Source organism: Aquarana catesbeiana, linkage group LG10 (genome assembly GCF_042186555.1).
Source record: "Aquarana catesbeiana isolate 2022-GZ linkage group LG10, ASM4218655v1, whole genome shotgun sequence".
NCBI lineage: Eukaryota > Metazoa > Chordata > Amphibia > Anura > Ranidae > Aquarana > Aquarana catesbeiana.
In genome coordinates, this window is record NC_133333.1 from 172,799,262 (window position 1) to 172,823,433 (window position 24,172).

At 42.2% G+C, this 24,172-nt stretch overlaps 1 protein-coding gene across 1 annotated transcript in view; it reads right to left on the reverse strand.

Moving 5' to 3' along the window:
• Positions 1-24,172, reverse strand: part of CFAP74 (cilia and flagella associated protein 74) — a gene marked incomplete in the record, with an annotated part of 325,669 nt that overhangs the window by 241,267 nt on the left and 60,230 nt on the right. Inside the window, 4 exon segments of the mRNA XM_073602977.1 lie at positions 2,456-2,545; positions 8,028-8,094; positions 17,466-17,584; positions 18,451-18,621. Of these exon segments, the coding sequence (XP_073459078.1) occupies positions 2,456-2,545; positions 8,028-8,094; positions 17,466-17,584; positions 18,451-18,621 (447 nt within the window).

Below are 24,172 nucleotides of genomic sequence, written 5' to 3' on the forward strand. Positions count from 1 at the left end.
ATTTCACTGTGGAAAATTGTACATTTACTATTCATGGATTTATATTGATTCAATGTGAGCAGCGCTTTTTGTTTATTTATTCAAGAAAGTTAGAAGCACACTGGATTTCTTGCAGGTAAGCATGTATTTTTCTGTATTTGCAATGCTTTAAAGAGGTAAATAATGGGAAAATGTGCATGTATCGCAGAGATGTATTAAAATGTTATTTTTTATGCTGATCTGTTCTTTAAGCCTCTCCCACCTTACAGAAACCCCTTCAGGTCTGCCTCCTACTGCTCTCAGCTTCACATGGTCCCAAGTGCCAGACCCACAGAGGGACATTTTGTACAGTACTGACTGCAGTCTCAGTGGTAACACTAGGGGCATCAGCCGCAACTTCCACGGCCAGTAACAGGGTAGGAAGGATTGGAGATGATCAGGAAGATGATACAACGGCTAGGTAACAGGTAGGGCTGAACTCCAGCACAACCAGCTGCTCCAAATGTTTTGCTGGTGGTGCTGTTTTTGTATTACTATGCCATGATAAATAGGTTGGCCAAAATTAGTGCTGAATATCAAAATTGTGGGGTTGATTTACTAAAACTGGGGAATGCAAAATCTGGTGCAGCTCTGCGTAGAAACCAAAAAATCAGCTTCCGGGTTTTTTTGTCAAAGCTTAATTGAACACGCTGAGGTTTGAAGTGAATTGGCAAAGCTGTACTAGATTTTGCACTCTCAAATTTTAGTAAATCAACCCCTGTGTGTCTCTAATCCAGCCTATTGTACAACAGTTTCTTTCTGGAACAAATTAAAAGCAATTTTTTTTCAGAAGCAACAATATTAACTTCCCCAGCAACTAAAATAAATCCTGCAGTAGAATCATTAAACCCCCAATAGCAACAATTCGGAATAAGGAGGTGAGGAATAAGGAAGGTACAGCATGTTATACAGAATGAGGAGGTGCAGAATAGGGAATGTACAGCATGGCATATGGAATAAGTTGGTGTGGAATAGCAATGTACAGCATGGTATATGGAATGAGACAATGCAGGATAGAAATTGTGCAGCATGGCGTATGGAATGAGGCAGTGTGGATTAGGGAACATATAGCATGGCATATGGAATGAGGTGGTGTGGAATAGGGAATGTACATAATGGCATATGGAACGAGGCGGTGTAAACACCCTTTGATAAAGTCATGTGGGCGTGACAAAACATGTCAGGGTGGGGCCTGTGATGTGATTGTGTCTACCTGAAAGTGCCAACAAATTGCTGTAACTAGGTGATTTATTATATGGCTATTAGGTTTGTGCAGAGAATAACCCAATTCAATAATGGCATATGAAATGAGGCAGTGTGGAATAGGAAATGTACAGCATGGCATACAGAATGAGGTGGTGCAGAATAGGAATGTACAGCATGGCATGTGAAATGAGGTGGTGTGGAATAGCAATTTACAGCATGTCATATGGAATGAGGTGGTGCAAAATAGAGAACATGTAGTATAGCATATGGTGTCAGACAGAGGCAAATAGGGAGCATACAGCATGAGATATGGCATGTACTAGCAGAACTATTTTTGTACCTTAGTAGAATAATCCCGACCATTCAGACCTCCATCAATGCGAACCTACTATTGATTTCAGTAATAGCTAAGCTTATCAGTCCCCACATGAGAGTTCATTGCCTCTTTAATTAGGCCGTGTCCCATTCAGACCTGTCAGTGTGGAGCTGCAGGGATTGCAAGGACAAACATCTCAGATGATCACTGCTGTTACATGTAAACAAACAGCCAGGGCAGAGGAATACTTACACTACTTACGTCCTCTGCTGGGCTTTGCATTAGTTAATGCCATCAGTCACAGCCTGGCAAAGAAAGTGAGGAGTGTATTTTATTTGTATTTATATTTGTGACAACAGCAATTGGCTGAACTGCCTGTCACAATAAATCTCAGTTGACTAGATGTCTAAAAGTGGCAAAGTCTGAATCGCAAACACCACCACTGTCCCTGAGTGGCACAGCATCCCCTTGTCAAGACATGTGCCTCCCAGAGGTGTCAGTGCTGCATACCAGCACATTTCCACTGAAAAAAGCCCTGTATACTACTGTAGATGAGCATTGGGGAGGTGCATTGGATAGTGTGAGGGGGATATAATATGGTTAAACTACACTGGGTTTAACCACACCCATTGAGCTACACCTGCATTTCCTGAGTTTGGTTTTCTATAGATTAAAGGGTAACTCTAGTTTGGTGTAGGAAGGAATACGTTTTAAGGTCAGCAGAAAGGCTAGGTTGAGGCTCAGGCTCAGAGCATGTTTTTCCAAAAAAATTTAGCCCTACTCCAAAAACCAGCATACTTATAGGAAAGTTTTCAAAACTATTTTTTGTAGTCAGTTCTGCCGGCTTAACACTCTTCAAACTTATCTGAATACATGGAAATCTCAGTACAGTAGAGGAGGCCATTTGTGCATTACCTCACACTTCTTAGTGGTACACTTTACAGGAACAGTGAAAGGACCAGTCTGCGCCAGGAACTTTACTTCCCCTTCAAGATCTTCATCAATCTGCATCATAAATTATTAAGATCCATTAAGACACGCTACAAACAAAAAAGTTCAACCACAGAGTGAAGAAATACTATACACTCCACCTCTAATCAAGACTTAGCAAAGCACTGCATGAAAACTGACAGATATTTCTAAAATATAGTCCTTGAAGTGATTGTAGCCGTATTAGTGCAATTGTGACAAAGAAAATTGAGTACTGTCCGTGATACTTTTTTTTATTTGCACTAACATATCATTTTTCATGGACACACCCCGAAAGCTCGTCCATGAAAAATGATATGTTAGTGCAAATAAAAAAGTATCACGTACAGTACTCAATTTTCTCTAAATATTGTCCAAAACATAATGATTTAAAACAACCACCATCAACCAAAAATCAGCTGCTAGGGGCTCTATGATAAGAGAGCAGTGGCAGATTGACATCCTGCCAACACTCACCACCAAAGTAAGAGGGCACTGCTATTTTCAGGGTCTGTGTTTCTTTTCAGTCCATTAAAATTATTTAATTTTATGATTATTAAGGAAACCTCATTATTTATTTTTTTAAAACTTTTCTTTAAAACTCTGTACAACCTACTAATCACTAAAATGTACCAAGAGCTGTAGGTGTAACAGTTTTAGTTGGAGCTCTCTGAGACCTGAGAACTATTTCAAGGGTTCCTCCATGGTAAAAAGTTTGAGAAAGGCTGGCCTAACCCTTCTACATTCTACTAAAAATCTGTTTTTGCATTTGTAAATGAAATTTCTAAGCAACTGTTATTGTCTGTGTCCTCAGAAGGGACACAGACAACAATAAAAAACCTCAGAGAGGCTCTATCGCTTCTCTGCTGTATCTGAAACTTATGCCGTGTACACACGAGCGGAGTTTTCAGCATCAAAGGTGCGACGGTCTTTCCGATGGACTTTCGACGGAGTTACTACGGACTTTCGAACGTCCGGACTTGCCCACACACGAACTAAAGTCCGTTCGAAAGTCTGTTGGTTTGAACGTGATGACGTACGAAGGGACTAGAATAAGGAAGTTCATAGCTAGTCCCTAATAGCTGCCCTTGCGTCGTTTTTTGTCTGTCGGACTAGTATACAGACAAACGGATTTTCCGACCAGACTCGAGTCCATTGGAAAGATTTGAAACATGTTCTAAATCTAAAGTCCGTCTGATTTTTCGACAGCAAAGGTCCAATGAAGCCCAGACACGATCGAATTGTCCGGCAAATTTGTTCCGTTAGACCTTTGCTGTCGAAAAGTCCGCTCGTGTGTACACGGCATAAGGCTTGGTTCACACTAGCCCGATTCTAAAGTCACGTGGCTTTTAGTGCAGCTTTGGAATACAACTTTGATGTGACTTTTTACACTCTGTGGCATTGAAGTCGTATCAAAGTCAGGCCAAAGTAGCGCAGGAACCTTTTCTAAGGTCAGACAGACTTGTGTAGTATCAGTTAAGAAAGCTCTCATAGGGAAACATTAAATTTCACATGTCATCCGACTTGGGGTCTTACAAGTCGGATCCTATGTTGCATCAGTGTAAACCAAGCCATAATAAAGCATTTTGAAAAATCTTGAGTGCAGCTTTAAAGACCAATTCCAGCCAAATAGTTATTTTGTTGGGTAAAGAATATAATATCTTATATACTCGAGTATAAGCCGAGGCACCTAATTTTACTACCAAAAAAAAAAAACGGGAAAACTTATTGACTCGAGTATAAGCCTAGGGTGAAAAATGAGCAGCTACTGTAAGTGCCTATTTGCATGCCTCACTGTGCAGCCATGGGTCCCCCCGAACTTCAAACTCAGTAGTTAAGGCTTCCTAGAAGCCCCCTAGCTGCAGCCAAAATTTGGGGTCTCTGGACCCAAAGGGTCCCGAAATGACATTGCTGCAGATGGACACAGTTGACCGACTTTGGGGCTCCGTATCTCGGGGCCACTTGGTGCTAGGAACCCCAAATTTGGTGTGCAAACCCAGTGAAACCTAGCACCAAGTGTCCCCGAGATACGGGGCCCCAAATTCAGTTCAGAAAATCTCAAGCACTTTTCTGCAGCAGAGAATGACATTTTCCGAACCGACTTGGGGCCCTGTATCTCGGGGCCACTTGGTGCTAGGAACCCCAGCTCCGGATATGTTGTAGTGCTAGTTCCACTGGGGTTCCTAGCACCACGTGGCCCCGAGATACGAGGCCCCAAAGTCGGTTCAGAAAATGTCATTCTCTGCTGCAGAAAAGTGTTTGACTCAAGTATAAGCCGAGGGGGTCATTTTCAGCACAAAAAAAATGTGCTGAAAAACTTGGCTTATACTCAAGTATTTACGGTACATTTTATTGCTGCTTGTGCCTGTCCTGGCAGTACCCATTCCCCTGGTTGTGTGTTCTTGTGTCACAGGGAATGGAAGTGGGTGTAAATCTCCCCAAGGAAAACACAGCAATTTAAACTTGACAGACGTTCTAACCCTTGCCAGAAGTAAATAAGGGTTTGGCTTGAGTTTTGTTGTGATATACTGATATTTGCTGCTTTTGCCCTACAGAAGATTGACCACTTGTTTAAAACACATTTGTCATCTAGATTTGCCCTGCACCAACATCTGGATTTTTGTATCTTCACTGCAAAACCCAGATATGAGTAAGACGCTGAATTTAAAATATGGCCAATGTTAATCTAGCAGGCATGATCTCATTTAAGTCATTTCCAAAAGGTGAATTATTGATTACATCTGTGGAGACCACTGCTCTAAATCCCTCTTGTTGATTTAGCGGCTAACATCTTCATGTACATACAGCAGCTTTCACCCAATCCACATTCCATAGATCACATTATAACTAACAGGAATATTCAGAGTAAATGCTGTCAAGCAGCAGCTGAATGCACAAGAATGCTTTAGAATTCGATAAGATCTTTATTTTCATCTTTGAACAGCTTTTACGGATGGGACCCAGAAATGAGAAGATTATGTTAGTTTATGCTGCGAACCTATGAGACCTCTGTTTGTTTTTGACCAAAAAATGTGCAGCTTTAATCTGTATATAGGTTTACTTTAGTGAAATCCTTTGCTGAAAAATATGTAAATTGGTATTGCTATCATGCCAATACAATGATTTCTAGGTCACTGACCTGGAATAAGTATGTATTCAGTAATTGGAGATCTTGATCCCAATACTTGGTCCAAATAAGTGGCTAAGCAAGTATTGATGGCACTGGATCAGTATGATAGCCAGTATCTTCATAGGGAGGAGTTAGTAATGGCAACCTGCTAAGCTTTCTCAGCAAAGGTTTCCTTTAAACATCTGTCCATGCATCGTGCGCCACCTGTTTTATGGTCTTGTATTAGCTAACAATTTTCTGTAGTGACAGGTTTTCTTTAAAGAGGAATTCTGCGGGGCGTGGCCAAGATGGCGAACTTAGCGGACGTGTGCTCTGAGCTCTCCCGGAGTGTGATCCTAAAAAAACTATCCGTACTGTCCCGCTGCGCCGTTTAACGGAACCCTGAGCCTGCTGGATGTCTTCCAGAACCCCCAGCTACAAGAAGAGGGGTAAAAAGTTAAAGTTTCCTCCTAACATCCCAGAAGAGGACGGATCAACCCCCCGCTCTGTGGGATCTCCTGCGCGCCATAGCAATATGGCGTCACAGACGGACCACGAGGAGGATTCTACTCTGACCCCTCCGGGACTGACGGAGGTCATGGCGGCTATTACCTCCTGCCAGGCTGCTGTAACCTCGTGCCAGTCTACCTTGGCCTCAAAGATAGAAGAGGTCCAGCTAAACGTGGGTATAGTTCGGCAGGACTTGGATAAAATCCGTTCTAGGGTTTCGGAGGCTGAACGGAGAATAGGAGAGGCAGAGGACAACATCACGGACCATGATACCTCCATCCGCGCCCTTCAAACGAAGGTTCGGGCCCTGGAATACCGTGCGGAAGACGCCGAGAACCGGAGCAGGAGGAACAACCTCAGGATCGTGGGTCTTCCGGAGGGGGTAGAAGGCCGAGCCCCAGCCCAGTTTGCAGAGGAGTTGTTACGCTCCATGCTCCCGGCTGCTCAGCTTTCTCCATACTTTGTGGTGGAGAGGGCCCACCGAGTACCGCCCCAGCCGGGGCCTGAGGGATCCCCCCCTCGCACTTTCATCCTCCGTTTATTGAACTTTCGTGACAGGGATGAACTGCTTAGAGCCTCACGAGTTGCAGGGGAACTGCCTTACAGAAATGTCAAACTTCTGCTATTCCCGGACTATACCATGGAAACGCAACGCCAACGCCGCTCTTTTGATTCGGTTAAAGCTGCCCTGCGGAGAAGAGTCCTGAAGTATAGCATCTTATTCCCTGCAAAAATGCGAGTGGTAGACGGTGAGACGGTTAGATTTTTTACTAACCCCAAAGATGCGTCCGCCTGGCTGGAGACTCTCCCCCCGTAAGTCTAACAATCTTATTTTGATCTTAAGGGCATGCTGTGCAGAATTATCTGCTTTACATATCTAGGAACAGATAAACATACAAGTCCCCTCATGTGTACTGTGGCTGCATCTCAACCCCCTTTTTAACATATCTTCCTTTATGGATTAAGCCATGCTTAGGAACTGTTCCTAGAGGACTGCTGCCAGAGGAAAGGATTGCTTGGCCCAGCAGATCAGGCCCTAACCGGTACTAAAAGAGGAATGCTGCACAAAACCACATTGTTTTCACAAGCAAAACTGAATTTTTTCCAAAAAACTTACATTTTGTATATACCGTATATATTATTATTAAGCAAATGCTATTGGATAGAGAATAAATTACATGCCAGAGAATCAATTGTTTTTGCCTTAACTGCATAAACGCTGTCCATCTGTTTGAACCAGGGCTGCAGAATGTTGAAAACTTTATCAAGATGTTTGATACAATCCATTCACTGGTAGATCAGAACCCCTCCTTACAGCTGCTGAGTGCAGGGCCTCTGATCAATATTATTTTTTATATTTATTTGTGTAACAATGATTTCACCAAGAAGCCAAACCTCCTTATGGCCATAGCTAACATTACACTGTTTTCATCATAGTTTTGGCAGACATAAATCAAGCAGAAGCCATTAAGTCGGCCATACATGGATTAAGATTTGGCCAGTCCAGCAGGGACCGGCTACATTTTGACCCATGTATGGGAAACCTGTATCTACAGAAGTCGATCCACTGATCAACCTCTGTACAAGCAGTCTGTCTGATAAATGGCACTTGATGAGCACCACCGGCTATAGCCTGCAACGTTGATCAGTGTAATCTGATGGTGGGAAGAACACCATCAGACTGTCATAATAGCTCAACTGGAGTGATTCCTCCATCCACCTCGTATGTGTGGATGGTAGAATCAGGTTTTTTTTTTTGTTTTTTTTTATGCAACCCACTGGTTGCATGAAAAAAAAAAACATCTCTCCTTACTCTCATCTGCTGCATTATCTGATTTGAGTTTAAACTACAAAATCACATTTAACTACTTCAGCTGTTTACTGTTTAAGTTATCTTACCATTGGTTTAAATGTAACCACCATGTCACATGACATTCCAGCAGACATTTGTCCAGGTGGGTCAAATCTGTAAAAGACAAAATTAAGTTAAAGTAGTTTTGCACCCTGAGGTTACCAGAATGTGTTTGCTATCAAATTATTAGCAAGAAAATCCTCTACAGTGGACCTCTCAAATCTCAAATTCAGCTTCACTTTTTTTATACCAGTGAACTAGGTTTTTTGACTGCCCAGCTTCCATGCCCCTAGTCAGTGACAGCAATCCAGTGGCCATTAAGGTCATCCTTATTGTGCAAATAGCAAGACATGTGGATGGAGCATGGCTTAGTAGTCGTAGAAGTTTTAAAATCTATTATTGGCACATACCTTCAGGTGATTGGACACAGACAAGCTTTTAAGGACATTTTTCCCTGAGGCATCTCCCATATAACGCTACCCCACTCAATAAATCCTCAGTTTTGAAGCAAGCAATGCAGAATAAACCAGAGAAAGATAGTAAAAATGTTCTTTGACCTGTACTGTACTCCAAGATATGAAATATACAGGTGAGTCAAAAATCCTTTTATCTTAATTGTACAGTACAGGACACAGGCAACTTGTTCATAAACCATGGGATGTCCCCAAGCAATGAATACAAAGGACAGGCATTAACGAGGGAAACAGAACTGTGCCAATTGGCCCAGGAACAACAGTGTTCAAAAGACCCAAGTGCAGATTGCTGCTGCGAGAGCCTTGTGGCCAAAAGCGCCATCAAATGCTGGACATCCATCTGGTAAAACTTAAAGTGTTACTAAACCCAGGACCCTGTATTCACTACAGTGGGGACGGAAAGTAATCAGACCCCCTTAAATTTTTCACTCTTTGTTATATTGCAGCCATTTGCTAAAATCATTTAAGTTCATTTTTTTCCCTCATTAATGTACACACAGCACCCCATATTGACAGAAAAACACAGAATTGTTGACATTTTTGCAGATTTATTAAAAAAGAAAAACTGAAATATCACACGGTCCTAAGTATTCAGACCCTTTGCTGTGATACTCATATTTAACTCAGGTGCTGTCCATTTCTTCTGATCATCCTTGAGATGGTTCTACACATTCATTTGAGTCCAGCTGTGTTTGATTATACGGATTGGACTTGATTAGGAAAGCCACACACCTGTCTATATAAGACCTTACAGCTCACAGTGCATGTCAGAGCAAATGAGAATCATGAGGTCAAAGGAACTGCCTGAAGAGCTCAGAGACAGAATTGTGGCAAGGCACAGATCTGGCCAAGGTTACAAAAAAATTTCTGCTGCACTTAAGGTTCCTAAGAGCACAGTGACCTCCATAATCCTAAAATGGAAGACATTTGGGACGACCAGAACCCTTCCTAGAGCTGGCCGTCCGGCCAAACAGCTATCGGGGGAGAAGAGCCTTGGTGGGAGAGGTAAAGAAGAACCCAAAGATCACTGTGGCTGAGCTCTAGAGATGCAGTCGTGAGATGGGAGAAAGTTGTAGAAAGTCAACCATCACTGCAGCCCTCCACCAGTTGGGGCTTTATGGCAGAGTGGTCCAACGGAAGCCTCTCCTCAGTGCAAGACACATGGAAGCCCGCATGGAGTTTGCTAAAAAACACCTAAAGGAGTCCACGATGGTGAGAAATAAGATTCTCTGGTTTGATGAGACCAAGATAGAACTTTTTGGCCTGAATTCTAAGCGGTATGTGTGGAGAAAACCAGGCACTGCTCATCACCTGTCCAATACAGTCCCAACAGTGAAGCATGGTGGTGGCAGCATCATGCTGTGGGGGTGTTTTTCAGCTGCAGGGACAGGACGACTGGTTGCAATCGAGGGAAAGATAAATGCGGCCAAGTACAGGGATAACCTGGGCGAAAACCTTCTCCAGAGTGCTCAGGACCTCAGACTGGGCCGAAGGTTTACCTTCCAAGAAGACAATGACCCTAAGCACACAGCTAAAATAACGAAGGAGTGGCTTCACAACAACTCCGTGACTGTTCTTGAATGGCCCAGCCAGAGCCCTGACTTAAACCCAATTGAGCATCTCTGGAGAGACCTTAAAATGGCTGTCCACCAACGTTTACCATCCAACCTGACAGAACTGGAGAGGATCTGCAAGGAGGAATGGCAGAGGATCCCCAAATCCAGGTGTGAAAAACTTGTTGCATCTTTCCCAAAAAGACTCGTGGCTGTATTAGATCAAAAGTGTGCTTCTACTAAATACTGAGCAAAGGGTCTGAATACTTAGGACCATGTGATATTTCAGTTTTTCTTTTTTAATAAATCTGAAAAAATGTCAACAATTCTGTGTTTTTCTGTCAATATGGGGTGCTGCGTGTACATTAATGAGGAAAAAAAAATAACTTAAATGATTTTAGCAAATGGCTGCAATATAACAAAGAGTGAAACATTTAAGGGGGTCTGAATACTTTCCGTCCCCATTGTATATCTAGTCTCCTACAGTACACAGAACATGGAAATGCAATCATTTTAGTAAATATAATCTGCTAAATACCTTTTCTGATCAGTAGTATATAGCAATCTTGTGACTTCTATCAGTTACTGGTTAAAACTTGTAGGAGGAGTTTTCACACTGCACTGAGCTCTACTATCAGGATCCAGGACCTCTGACCCTCTGTCTGGACAGTGCTGATCAGCCCTATGTTGAACATATGCACTCTCCCAAGAAAACCTCTCTAGCAATATACACCAAGCTGAGCATGTGCAGCCTGACTCCAGTAACTCTGTCTTATCCAGACATGTTCTGGAGTCAGTGGAAGAAGAGGAGGATCTGTGCATACAAGGTCAAGCAGCCTTTTTACACAATGCAAAGGATTAACCCCTTAGGTTCCACAGTGAGTATAACAAGCATGCTTTACTGCATATACAGGCTGATTTTACTGTTGCGGGTTTAGTAACCCTTTAGAAACTATGAACAGAAGACCAGGTGGGCAACAGAGGCTTGGTGCCAAAATGCCTAGGAACTCCCACTGATCTGGTGGAATGGGAGTGTAACAGCGCAGGAGGAGGTTTTTGGTTAAAAGCAAAAACTTTTGTGGAAGCAAGTTAATAATCCACTGTGCAATGGTGGATTTTGAAGCAGGGTGCCCCTTTGCGAGGTCCTGAGGAGCTAACAAACAGGGAATCTGTTTATCTGATGGAAGCAGTAGCTTTGAGGTATACTCCAATGGCTCTGGCTGCATCCATGCAATGTAGATACAATTGCTTCAGAGCAGGGCACAAGGATGCGGTACAATGTCCTCACTGAGGTGAAACCAGCTTTAGAAGAAAAGATGGTCTTGACGTAAGACAACCTTATTGTTGTGAAGTATGAGGAAAGGCTCTTTACAGGAAATGGCCGCCACTTCCTAAGAACATCCGACAGGCGTGATAGTTGCCAAAAAAGGCTACTTTGCTGGCAAAAGCCTCCAGTGGAATATCCCTAATGGGTTAAAAAGGTGGCTTCTGAAAAAAAGAGAGAACCAAATTAAGGTCACAGGGAAGCAGAGGGTGCTGCAAGGGAAGCCTGATGTGAGAATGACCTTAAAGGTTTGTTTTTGTTTTTTTAAGAGGAAAAGGAATTTTACAAGAGAGTGTGATGCCAGTGACTATGGATAAGGCTGATACCTACCTTCTAAGGGTGCTTAGAGCCACGTTCTAGTCTGGACCTGTTTGCAGGAGGATCAGAATGTGAGGCAGAGAGTAATCCCTGGGACTGAATTCACTGCATTCAAATCAGGCAAAATAAGATTTTGAGGTATGATAATATATCTATCTTCCAAGTTAGTAGATTTGGCCTGCTGGTAAGGGGCAGGGAGTTGCCTGCTAGAAGCATGAGTATGTTTGTGTAACAGGTTCTTCTGGGGCAATTTAGTGCCGCTTTTTTCTCTTGCTCTATTTTGTGGAAAAGACAAGGCAGAATTTGCACTGGAGGGTGGATTTAAATTTGCCTGAACTAAGATTAGGGGATTATTAAGGCCTCTGAGGCCAAGGCTTGAGAATCTCTGGTCCTTGTAACAAACAGTGGTAGCTTGTTGTTGAATCTGGAATTCTCCAGCATTTGGACTATTTGCCATATCATTTAACACATCTGGATGAAGAGACCATTACTCTTGGTCTATGTGGTGGCGGCTGAGATAATCTGCCTGCCATTTGTGCACTTTTGGGATGTGGACCTCATAAATCAATAGAATGGGTAAAAGACGCAAAGGCAAACACAAAAGTATTAGTCCAAAATGTTCACAGTATAAGTTCTCAATAACAGTCCAAAATCCAGAGCGCAGCTCACTCTGTAGTAAACAGACTAAAAGAAAGAGAAAAAAGTGCCACTAAGTGTAGTATTAGATACATATTAATACGGCTTTCATAACGGGTTACTCAAAAGAGGTAAGCCGTATACAGGCTCTCCAATATGGGTACACTATAACGGGTCTTTTCCGTCTATTCCTCGTGCTCTGGGCAGCAGTATGTCTCATGCTGTGAGGGGACTGTGCCGGATGATAGCCACAGAAGCCCTGGAGCAGTTTTGGGATCTGAGATGAAATGCATCATGGAGCGCAGTGTTGCGCTCCATGACAGAGGCTCCTTTACAGAGGTGGGGGAGGACTTAACCACTTTTAGTGCTGGGGTGGTGATCTATCACGATAGGGAAGTTCTTGGCTTGGCTGGATAGGAGCATGGGAAAGTCAAGGGAAAGAGCCTGCTTTTTTTCCTGCCAACAAACGTTTTGTTGATGAGTTTTTGAATGGAACTGCTTCAAAGGAGGCAGCCAATAGGCCTAGAAATCTCACCGTGTGATTTCTCTTGGGTCTCGGTTCTTGAGCACAAGCTTTACGATAAACAATATTCTTTTCTGCAAAAAAAGACTTTTGTTTGAAATGTGTCTACTACCAGACCCAAGTACTTGGGGTGAAGAAAAGGTTGGAGAGCAGTCTTTTTTTTTTAATTGATCATTCAGCCAAAAGTCTGGACATTTTCTGTCGTTTGACAGTGAGATGAATCCTTCAAAAGAAGGTCATCTAGATAGTCTGTGACTTAAATGCCCTAGGTTCTGAGCAGGGCCAACAAAGGTGTTAAGACCTTTGTGAACACCCTGGGACCAGAGGATAGGTTCCACAGACTGGGTTGGACTGGGTTCCATAGCGAAGGCCCACAGCCCTGCAACTGTATAGCACCCTGCAGTTGACTCAACATGTTGCAAGTGGCAAAGTGACTGGCCATGCAGGGTCAAATGCCTGAAGTAAACATTACAGAGGCTCGTTTTTTTTTTTTAAATAACAAACATATACTTACTTCCTTTGTGCAATTGGTTTTGCACAGAGCAGCCCGGATCCTCCTCTTTTCGGGCCCCTCTTTGCTGCTCCTAGCCCCTCCCTCCTTTGAGTGGCCGTCAGCCAGCAGCACCCAAGCTGAGTCAGAGCTCTGTGTATCCATTCAGACACAGAGCCCCACCCCCTCTCTCTCGCCTTATTGGCTGACTGACTTTGACAGCCGCATGAGCCTATGATGCTGCTGCTCTCTCTCAGCCAATCAGAATGGGTGAGGGGATCGTGGACATCGCTGAAGGGGCTCAGGTAGGCAATTAGGGGGGTGAGTTTGTGCAGAGAGGCCTGTGTTTTGGATCGATACAGATCAGCATAGAAGCTTACTAACTCATCCATAATTACTTTGGGACAATTAGTCAGCATCCCAGCAGCAGTATGTAAACCAGAAATAGGGGTCGCCCCCTGTTGTGCATTGACAAATTTGGCCTGTAGATGGCCTGTCTGCTCACCTTCCTCATAATAGGCCTGCTTTCTAAAGAAACGTTTCCCCTCTGCTGCGGAGACCTGCAATTGATAAAGCACCTTCTCTGAGTTAGGTATGAATTACTAAAATAAGTAAAAAAGCTTGCAAACTGCCCCTGAGCTTCCGCAGAACAAAAAAAACATCACAGGTGAAAATAAAGACAATGGATCCCCCTACATAGCTAGTTCCTTTCTGTTGCAGCACTCACTGTGCAAGTGAGCCTTCAGACTGGATTAGCCTGAAGCAGTGCTATGGCTCTGGTCCCATCAGAATGACCTCTTCAGAGAATCCCCTGGAATACTGGCCTGACTTCAGAGCAGGGTCCGTTAAACTGTATGCACAGAGAGGGGTGCCAATCAGCATAATTAATGAATTTGGAAAGCCTCTGCTCAGCTGGCGAGAGACTTCCAGGATTTCCTTTTTCTTTCCTGAATCTACCAGTGTTTGTTTATAGTAGAAAATCTTGACATTTCAATAAACCTCAGTGAAAAAAAAAACAGTATGATGCACTGGGGTTGGCACATAAATACTGTGTCACGCAGTGAACACCAGTGGCTGTGCATTCAGCGCGGCTCGCTGTGGACAAGCCCTAAACGCTCAGATGCAATATCTTCAATGCTATCGCCATCCAGTGTTGTTGCTGAAACAGTTAATAAATATCCTGTAAATCCTACCTAAAACACTTTCTATTGTTTTTTTATTTGTTTTTTTAATGAAATGCAGACATGTTCTTTAATTGACTTGCTGTTAAATATATAATCTGTGATTTGCAGTAGGATAATAAATCCAGACTAGAGTAATCAGGACACTTTATATGGAGCCAATGAGAGCTTCAAATACAGGGATGAAGTTTTGGCACACTGTACATACATAGAGCATTGAGCTGTGAGTGTTTTTAGGACTTGCTACAATCCTCAACCATCTGTCTACATTGTGCTCAAATAATCAGCTTCAGCTAAGAATCAAAAGGGAAGTGGATTCTTGCTAAAAACCCCAAATACAAGTTAATATTGTTTTGCGGCAAATATCCTAAAGGAGTATATATTTATGTACATCCTCCATATAGCATAAAGGTTGACATCTAACTGGACAACTTGGAGGAAATTTAAAGATCGGGGGGGGGGGGGGTTATCAAGCTCCCCAAAAAAAAGACAGCATGAAGAACACATAGGGGTTCATTTACTAAACTGGGGAGTGCAAAATCTGGTGCATGGACAATCAGATTCTAACTTCAACTTGTTCAATTAAGCTCTGAAAAATAAAAATGAAAGCTAATTGGTTACTATGCAGAGCTGCACCAAATTTTGCATTCTCCAGTTTTAGCAAATCAACCCCAGAGTGTATCACAGTAGTGTCCTCTGCCCCCTTCACATCACCCCCCTGCAGTAGTGTCTTCTGCCCCCCTTCACACCACCCCCACCCAAAGTACTATCCTCTGCCCCCTTCACATCACCCCCCACAGTATTGTCTCCTGTCCCCCTTCACATCAATCAAAGTAATGTCCTCTGCCCCCTTCACATCATCTCCCACAGTAGTGTCTTCTGTCCCCCTTCACATCACCCCCTCCCCCCATAGTACTGTTCTCTGCCCCCCTTCACATCAAACCCCACAGTAATGTCCTCTGCCTCTTCACATCACCTCCCACAGTAGTGTCCTCTGCCCCTCTGCCGCCCCCCTCCTCCCCATAGCAGTGTCTTCTGTCCCCTTCACATCATCCTCCCTCTGTAGTGTCCTCTGCCCCCCAAAACAATGTGCCCTGCCCCCACGCAGTGTTCTCTGCACGCCTTCACATAAACCAAAGTAATGTCCTCTGCCCCCTTCACATCATCTCCCACAGTAGTGTCTTCTGTCCCCCTTCACATCACCCCCTCCCCCCATAGTACTGTTCTCTGCCCCCCTTCACATCAAACACCACAGTAATGTCCTCTGCCCCTTCACATCACCTCCCACAGTAGTGTCCTCTGCCCCTCTGCCGCCCCCTCCCCCCCATAGCAGTGTCTTCTGTCCCCTTCACATCATCCTCCCACTGTAGTGTCCTCTGCCCCCCAAAACAATGTGCCCTGCCCCCATGCAGTGTTCTCTGCCCTCCTTCACATCACCCCCACACCCCTGTAGTGTCCTCTGCCCCCTTCCCCCCAGTAGTGCCCTCTACCATCCCAAAACAGTGTCCTCTGCTCCACTTCACATCATTGCCCCTACTGTTGTGTCCTCTACCCCCACAGCAGTGTCACCTGCCCCCCACAAAGTGTCCCCTGCCCCTCTGCCCCCGGAAAGCCTCTGCCTCCCCATCCCCCAAAGCAGTTTCCTCTGTCCATTTCCCATCACAATCATCCCCCTCCCCCCACACACACATACATATACACATGTGTAGGTAGCACTTCCTATCTGCCAGTGTGTGTACAGCATAGCAGAGAGCAGGAGACAGCTTAGTGGAGACAGCAGGAGCGAGAACTGCCAGAGTTACTAGAGTTGTGACTCGCCTTCAGGAGGACTGTATCGCCAGTCAATTTTTTCTCTCAAGAAAGGTTTATATAAAGTAAACCCATCCAGATGGAAATATGAGAGCTTCTCATTTTCGAAAGTTCAAAAATTTGCAGCTGTCATAGTGATCATGGCTTCACTGCCCCATGAGTCACTCCCCTAAACAAGCACATAGCCAGTGGAGTGTCAGAGCACCTGAACATATATTTTCCAAGTCAGTGACTCCCTATGTGGTGAACCAAGAACAGGGAGCCTGCACTTTTAAAAGCAAGTCAATAATGGAAGCTTACGTTTTTTGAAACTGATGGGTTTATTTTAATACAAAACCCTATGGCTTTACAAGAAAGCGTTTGTCCGTGCATAGTAGTAAATGCAACACAAACATCCTAAATATAACATGTTAGAGCTCAGAATAGGATTCACTGGAGCCTCATTGCTTTTCATATCACATCTTACCATGCCACCTGCAAGCTGGAAGAGAAACATTCTATAATAACCCAGTCTTGTAATGTGACATGTTGGTTCTACTGGCTCATGAATTGTAGCATTCTTTACCCATCACTCATCCTTCACTATCACAGACAGTTCCTTGTCGTCTGTTGGGCTCTGAAGCAGCTTTTTTTTTTTTTTTTTTGCACAGAGAAACACAAGCGCAAAACTGTACCATAAAAAAAAGAAGTAATAGTCAAAGGTAAAACTTAAAGTGTGTGTAAAGTCAAAACTTTTTTTTTATATTATTTTCTTACTTTTGGATAGAGTAGGGAATTTTTTTTCCCCTGCCATTGTTGTAAGAGGAACTCTCTCCAGAGTGTGGAACAGTTCACACTGTGCCAGGTGTCTTCTTTGAAAGATTTCCCCACATTTTCTATTCCTGTGATAAATCGAAAATTTGGGATTTCTCACCACTTTGTACTGAAGAAAATGATCACCAGAACAAAGAGGGGAATCCCGCCCGCCAGCAGGACAGACAGAAAAAAAACTCACTCTATCCAAAAATTTTGGCTTTATACACACTTTTTTCAACATTTCTAAGAAATTAGAAAATTAATAATGGACACAATTTACAAATAAACTTGTCAAACAGGTAGAAATTTTGATCGCTAATGAAGGTAGATGTTTGTTGGGGTAATTTCAAGTTCTGATTAAATCCTAACAGTTAATTACTTACTGAATGGTGATGAAGTCCTTCAGATGATCACTAACTTCCACTAGTTTGCAGAAATTTATTGTATATGATGCGTTTGTCAAAGTGATTTTTTTCTTATACGTCTTGCCCACATCAAGGTCCTATAATTGCAATTAGAAAATGGAAAAAACTTTCAGTTAAGTTTCTGCCTAGCACATTTAATGCTGCTCAGTCATCCTCTTAGCACATCCTCTGCCAACATCTTCACTGCTGCATGAAGGATTTAGGCTTGTTCCAGGTCATATTTGTAAGCAATGTAGTATACATGTGTGGTAGTGCCAGAGTTTTCAATGGAAAAGGGGGGAGTAGTAGGTCTGTGGTGGTTTGACTCATGGATTGAATCCCTTAAAGCGGAGGTAAACTCCACTTTTGAACTTGTATCTACAGGTAAGCCTATAATAAGGCTCACCTGTAGGTACAGTGAATATCTCCTAAATTTGCACAGTTTAGGAGATATTCACAAGCGATTCTGCTCGTGATGTCACCGGTGCATGCATTCTGAAGGGATGGTATACCCATGCTGTACCTTTAGAGCTCCATGATGTCACCACAGCTCTGGCCATTCACAAAGCCAGAGCTCGTGAACCCAGAAGGAAGACTGGGTGAAGATGGCAGCGTCGGATATCCGTGACAAAGCTGCGTGGGAGGGATTCGCTTTACAGGCAAGTCTGTCCAGTTCATTTGTGTTACAGTGGCGGTTTACTAGAGCTTTAAAGCAGGTGAAGATTGTTGAGTATGGTGAAGAGCTTTGTATGTGACTATAAAGTCTTGGAAACACAAGCCGCTTGAGGAACTATGATCACTTTATTAGTGTATGACACAAAACATCCAACGTGTTTCAGGGTATTAGGGCTCCCCCTTCATTAGGGTTTTAGTAGGTTAGATCTGTTGATTGTTCTTCAGAAGTAATTTTACAAATCACTACACACTGACTGTCAGACTATGCTTACCATGTTACAGCACTCACCTTAAAATGAATAACTTTTGGTTTACTGTAAAATGGGCAACCCTTAAATTCATGTCCAGAAACCACTTGCTTCTCAACTATTCCACTCCGGAGCTTCCTCAAAGACTCTGCCATAATCTCCTTCTCCATTTTACTGCCTCCTATAGGTTTAATGTTTTCTTCCTTTGGCACCTAAAGATAAAATAACGAATAATCAGAAAGATGAAAGCAGAAATTAGCAGGGTAAATTTCTTACTTAGTGCTCCAGGGATCTGTCTGTTCTTGCTTATGATGTTATGGGATGTTGGACTGGTTGTTAAGGATCTCTCTACGAGACAAAGATCAAAGAGACAGCCCGCCTTCTAGGTATGAATGGATCCAGCCCATCTGAGCTACACATGTTCCTGGTGTGCGGTTCATTTAGTCAAATTGGCAGCTCCCAGTACAGTTACTAAGAGACATCAAGGTATGCCACATGTCAACTAAGCAGGAAAGATTTTGATAAGCTGGATCTAGAGACATCAGACGAGGAGGTGGGCTATCTGGGGTTATCGATCACGTGGGGTACTTAATGCCCTCCTCAGCTTTTCACTGCCCTTTCAGGTAAGAATTGGTATTTCAGCCTTGCAGTAATTAGGTAAGGGGCGAACCACTGTGGAGGCTGCATTTATATTGAGGCAGTGGGGTGCTTGTATACTTATTTTTTAGCAGAAGAACCCCTTTAAAAAGACAGCCCTGTTTATATATTATGCAGAATATATGCAAACCAGCCTTAATGTCTAATATTATTAAGAAGATTCTTACAAAGATAAAAGGTATCTATATTTTATTTTGCTAACAAAAAATGCTACATGGAAGCTGATGTGTGTTAAGACAGCTTTATGAATAAATGGCAAAACACAAACTGAATCAACAAATTTGTAGGAACTTTACCAGTTTCAAAAGGTATTCCCATGCTGAATATGGAACATAATAGCACTAACATTTCAATAAACCTACTGAGCCAAGACAGTGATTTGGGCAGCGTGCAAATTTAAATAGTCAATATGGGCTGCTAAACATGAAGGAAAAAAAATTATTAAATACCACAGGCTCATAGAATTGCAAATACCTTACGCGAAGCAAATTCATATTCACCAGCATGCCTGTCATGTTCAGTTATGTATATCACAAGAGCCAACAAACACAATGTGATGTGTGGCTGAGGACAGAACAGAGGAGGAGGGAGAACAGAGCACAGGGCAGACAGAAGGACACGGCAGAGGATAATCACCCCTGTGTGGGGAATCAGTGTATAGACACATATCAAGGGCTTTCTACTCTAGCCAGTCAGATCCAATCAGACCTCAGAGGTAAACAGCAAAGCACAAGCAACTAAAGAAGCTTTTGCATTAAAACAGCCAGACTAAACATTCATATGAGATTTCTATATGCACAGACAGAATAAGGACTATAACATGATTACTATATACAAGTAAAGAACGCCTCCACCTAAAACTCATATTCCAGTTGTGGGAGGCGTACTACTTCTCTCACGAAGATATTCTCCCCATTATAGACAGGATATCTGACAACTCAAAATTTCATTATTATAAACTGTGAAGGCTAGCTTATAAAAGACCAATTTCTTGCTCAGCATATTTTTCATATTGTGTTAACCACTTGCTTACTGCACTATAACCGTTTTACTGCTACAGGGCAGTAGCTCTGTGCCGGATCACGTATATATATACATGATCCTGCACTTTTGCCTGTAGGGGGCGCACACATGACACCGGTGGGCCACTTCTGCTGTGATTCTTCACAGCATAAGCCGATCTGTGGGTGCCAGGCACCAGATGTCCACCAGCACTCGCCGATCATCAGGCAGAAACTCAGAATGGAGCTCTGCCTATGTAAACAAGCCAGATCTTTGTTCTGTCAGGAAGGGATGGATTTTGTGTTCCTGCAAAGTAAGGACTAAAATCCATCTGTTCCCCTAGTGAAAGCAGCATATACAATACACAAAAACACTGGTTAGGCACACAGTTACCTCTTTGATCACCCAGCCAGTGTCATTAGTACAGTGACAGTGCATTTTCTTAGCACTGATCACTGTATTAGTGTCACTGGTTCCAACAAAGTGTCAGCTAGTGTCCAATTGTCTGCCGCAATATCGCAGTCCCGCTATAAGTTGCTGATTGCTGCCATTACTAGTATAAAAAAGTAAATAAAAATTACATAAATATATACCATAGTTTGTAGACGCTAGAACGTTCGCGTAAACCAATCAATATACACATAGTGATTTTTTTTTTGGCAAAAACCACGTAGCAAAATATATATTGGCCTAAATTTATGAAGAGATTAGATTTTTTTTATTGGATATGTTTTATAGCAGAAAGTAAAAATTACATTTTTTTTTTTTTTTAAATTGTGGGTCTTTTTTGTTTCTAGCGAAAAACTAAAAAAAAAACACAGTGGTGATCAAATACCACCAAAATAAAGCTCTATTTGTGGCAAAAAAATGACAAATTTTATTTGGGTACAGAGTTGCATGACCACGCAATTATCAGTTAAAGCAACGCAGTGCCGTATCACAAAAAAATGGCCTGGTCATGAAGGGGGTAAATCTTCTGGAGGTCAAGTGGTTAAATATCAAGATGTGTAGACTGACCATTAGAGGAAGCTCTCGTTAGATAAATTAAAATCTATATTTTGGAATTTAGTTCCCAAACATTAGAGGAAGCTCTCGTTAGATAAATTAAAATCTATATTTTGGAATTTAGTTCCCAAACAGTAATAGTTTCTGTAGTAATTGTAATGGCCTGACCTAATGAACACAAATCAGTTCAGGTGTTGAGAACATTTTTTGATTTTCATTGTGGTGATCAAACAAAAACCTTAATACATAGTTAACAAGCTATCAAACTGGTGTTAAAAAAAAAAAGATTTGTAAATAATAGTTGAGCTAAGTTATTTGTCTTTATCTTGAAATACATTACTTAAGAAGCAACAAGTGTACATTAATTAAAGTGGTTGTAAACGCTCCCCCACAACTTTGTAAATCAGCATAAAAAACTCTAACGAACACTGCTTGTAGATATCTCCTTACGTGCTTAGTATTGTTGTAATCCTTTTTGTTCTTTAGAATAACGTCACTGAGCATGCCCATATCTCCCATGATTTACGGCACACTCTGTGTGCTTGTCTATCTATTATCAGGACTTCCTACAGCACAACACTGAAATCCCACGAGACTGCATAATCACTCAGAGCTTCCTACTACTCCCCATGTGACCATGTGACATCACATTTAGTGGAAAAAAAGGCATCGGACAGCATTACTGCAGTATTATCAGCTGAAGCTGATAAGACTGACATAGGCAAACACTAGATAATCGGTACAAGTGAATACTATGAAATAAAACAAGTCAGCTATGAGCAGGGAAGCAGGGTTGCCATAGAAACGTTGGATTGAGAAGGAGGCTTGGTTAACAGTACAGGAAGTGCTCAATGTAAGGGTGGAAATACACTCTACTGACTCAGAAAACAATACTTAAGATGGAGCTGCCTTACCCCTGGAAACAAGTTTTTTAAAGTATCTTTAAACAGTAAGTAATTTGCGATCTGGGCCGGATTACAGTGGCTATAGTTTGATAATTACTTATTATAATGGACTAAATCAAAAGAAGCATCAGAGTGGGAGAGTTTACTTCCTCTTTAAAAAGCAACAGGTAGGAGAAAGGCCCAGTTGAAACAATCATGTTACAAATCCATAAAGTAGGCAGGTGTAGAATTCTAATAGAAATGGATCACTGGAGACGTTTTGTTACTAAAAATGAATGGAGGTTTTTAAGATGATTTTATGGTCTGCCCCTTGGAGAACTAGAGGATGTCTATTTGTGGAAATCATAGCACAACTGGCTTAGGCATTACCATGACACTTTCTTTCCAAATGCCCAGGCTTAAGGCAGACAATTGACTGTTGGCCACGTTGTTCTCTCAGGGGAATGAGAAGGCACATAGATTCCAAAGGAGTTTTCAGGTTCTTCAGTGTTAAAGCAGTGTCTGACTGATTATTGTAATTGAAGGACACTTCAAGCAGAAAATTCTACGTGTGGTTAATGCAATTTGAGAGCTATGCTCCTTCGGATGGTGAAAAAAGATATACAGTTGTGTTCATAGTCTGGCAGAATTTATGATTTCTTGGCCATTTTTCAGAGAATATAGATGATAACACAAAAACATTTCTTTCACTCATGGTTAGTGTTTGGCTGAAGCCATTTATTACCAATCAACTGTGTTTACTCTTTTTTTTAAATCATAATGACAACAGGAACTACCCAAATGACCCTGATCAAAAGTTTACATACCCTGGGATGTTTGGCCTTGGTACAGACAAGGAAGGTGGCACACACAGGTTAAAACGGCAATTAAAGGTTAATTTCCCACATTTGTGGCTTTTTAAATCACAGTTAGTGTCTGTGTATAAATAGTCAATGAGTTTGTTAGCTCTCACATGGATGCACTAAGCAGGCAAGACACTGAGCCATGAGGAGGTAGAAAAGAACAGTCAAAAGACCTGCGTAACAGGGTAATGAAACTTTACAAAGATGGAACAGGATATAAAAAGATATCCAAAGCTTTGTATATGCCAGTCAGTACTGTTCAATCACTTATTAAGAAGTGGAAAATGAGGCGCTCTTTTGATACCAAGCCAAGGTCAGGTAGACCAAAAAAGATTGCAGCCACAACTGGCAGAAGAATTGCTCAGGATACAAAGAAAAACCCACAAGTAACCGCAGGAGAAATATAGGCTGCTCTCCAAAAAGACGGTGTGGTTGTTTTTAAGGAGCCCAATTCAACGATACTTGAACAAAAAAGAGCTGCATGGTTGAGCTGCCAGAAGGAAGCCTTTACTGTGCCAATGCCCCAAAAAAGCCAATGAGGCATGTCAAAGTGTAGTTGGGCATATTGTAACCAGGCTTTTTTATGGAACTTGTACAGTAAAGGCTTCTTTCTGGCAACTTCACCATGCAGCTCTTTTTTGTTCAAGTATCAGTATATTAAGCTCCATAAAAACAACTACACCATCTTTTTCCAGAGCAGCCTGTATTTCTCCTGATGAAAAACCTGGAAAACTAGTCTATCATTAGATCCCTTAGCTTACATTTTATGTTCTTTAGTGTTGAAGTAGATAATTTTGACCACCTTGTTTGTAGAGTGTCTATCTGTTTTTTTGGGGTCCAAGACCCTTTGTAACCAGTAAGTTTCTAACTTGATTCTTTATTTGATTTACTGGCAACAAACTCATCCAAGAGTGCTTTAGTAACTATGAGGTTAGATCATTGATAGTTTCTTTAACACCTCACTTGTGCCGCTTTCCCCTAAGGGTTCAACTTTTAAAGTCCTACACTCAAACAAGGCCAGCTAAAAAGTTACCATTCATGGACTCTTTCCTGTTCATTAGCATCTTGAACAGTATAGACATCACTCAACTTCTGTTCCAGTATGTTTGTTCTTGTCACCAAGATCTTTGATTGGTATTTTCATAGTAGCATCTCCAAACATTTTAAATGTGTTTATTAAATTATTGTTTCAGTTCTCAGGTTGGACAGCAGATGTCTGGAGGCATCTCCAAATCTAGGCAATCAAGTGCTGTGAAGAAACAATTAAATATGGACAGTCGGCAGTTATGTTGCCCTCTCTGTCCAAATGAAAAAGGTCATTTATGAACACCCCTGTATTTCACAGAATGCTA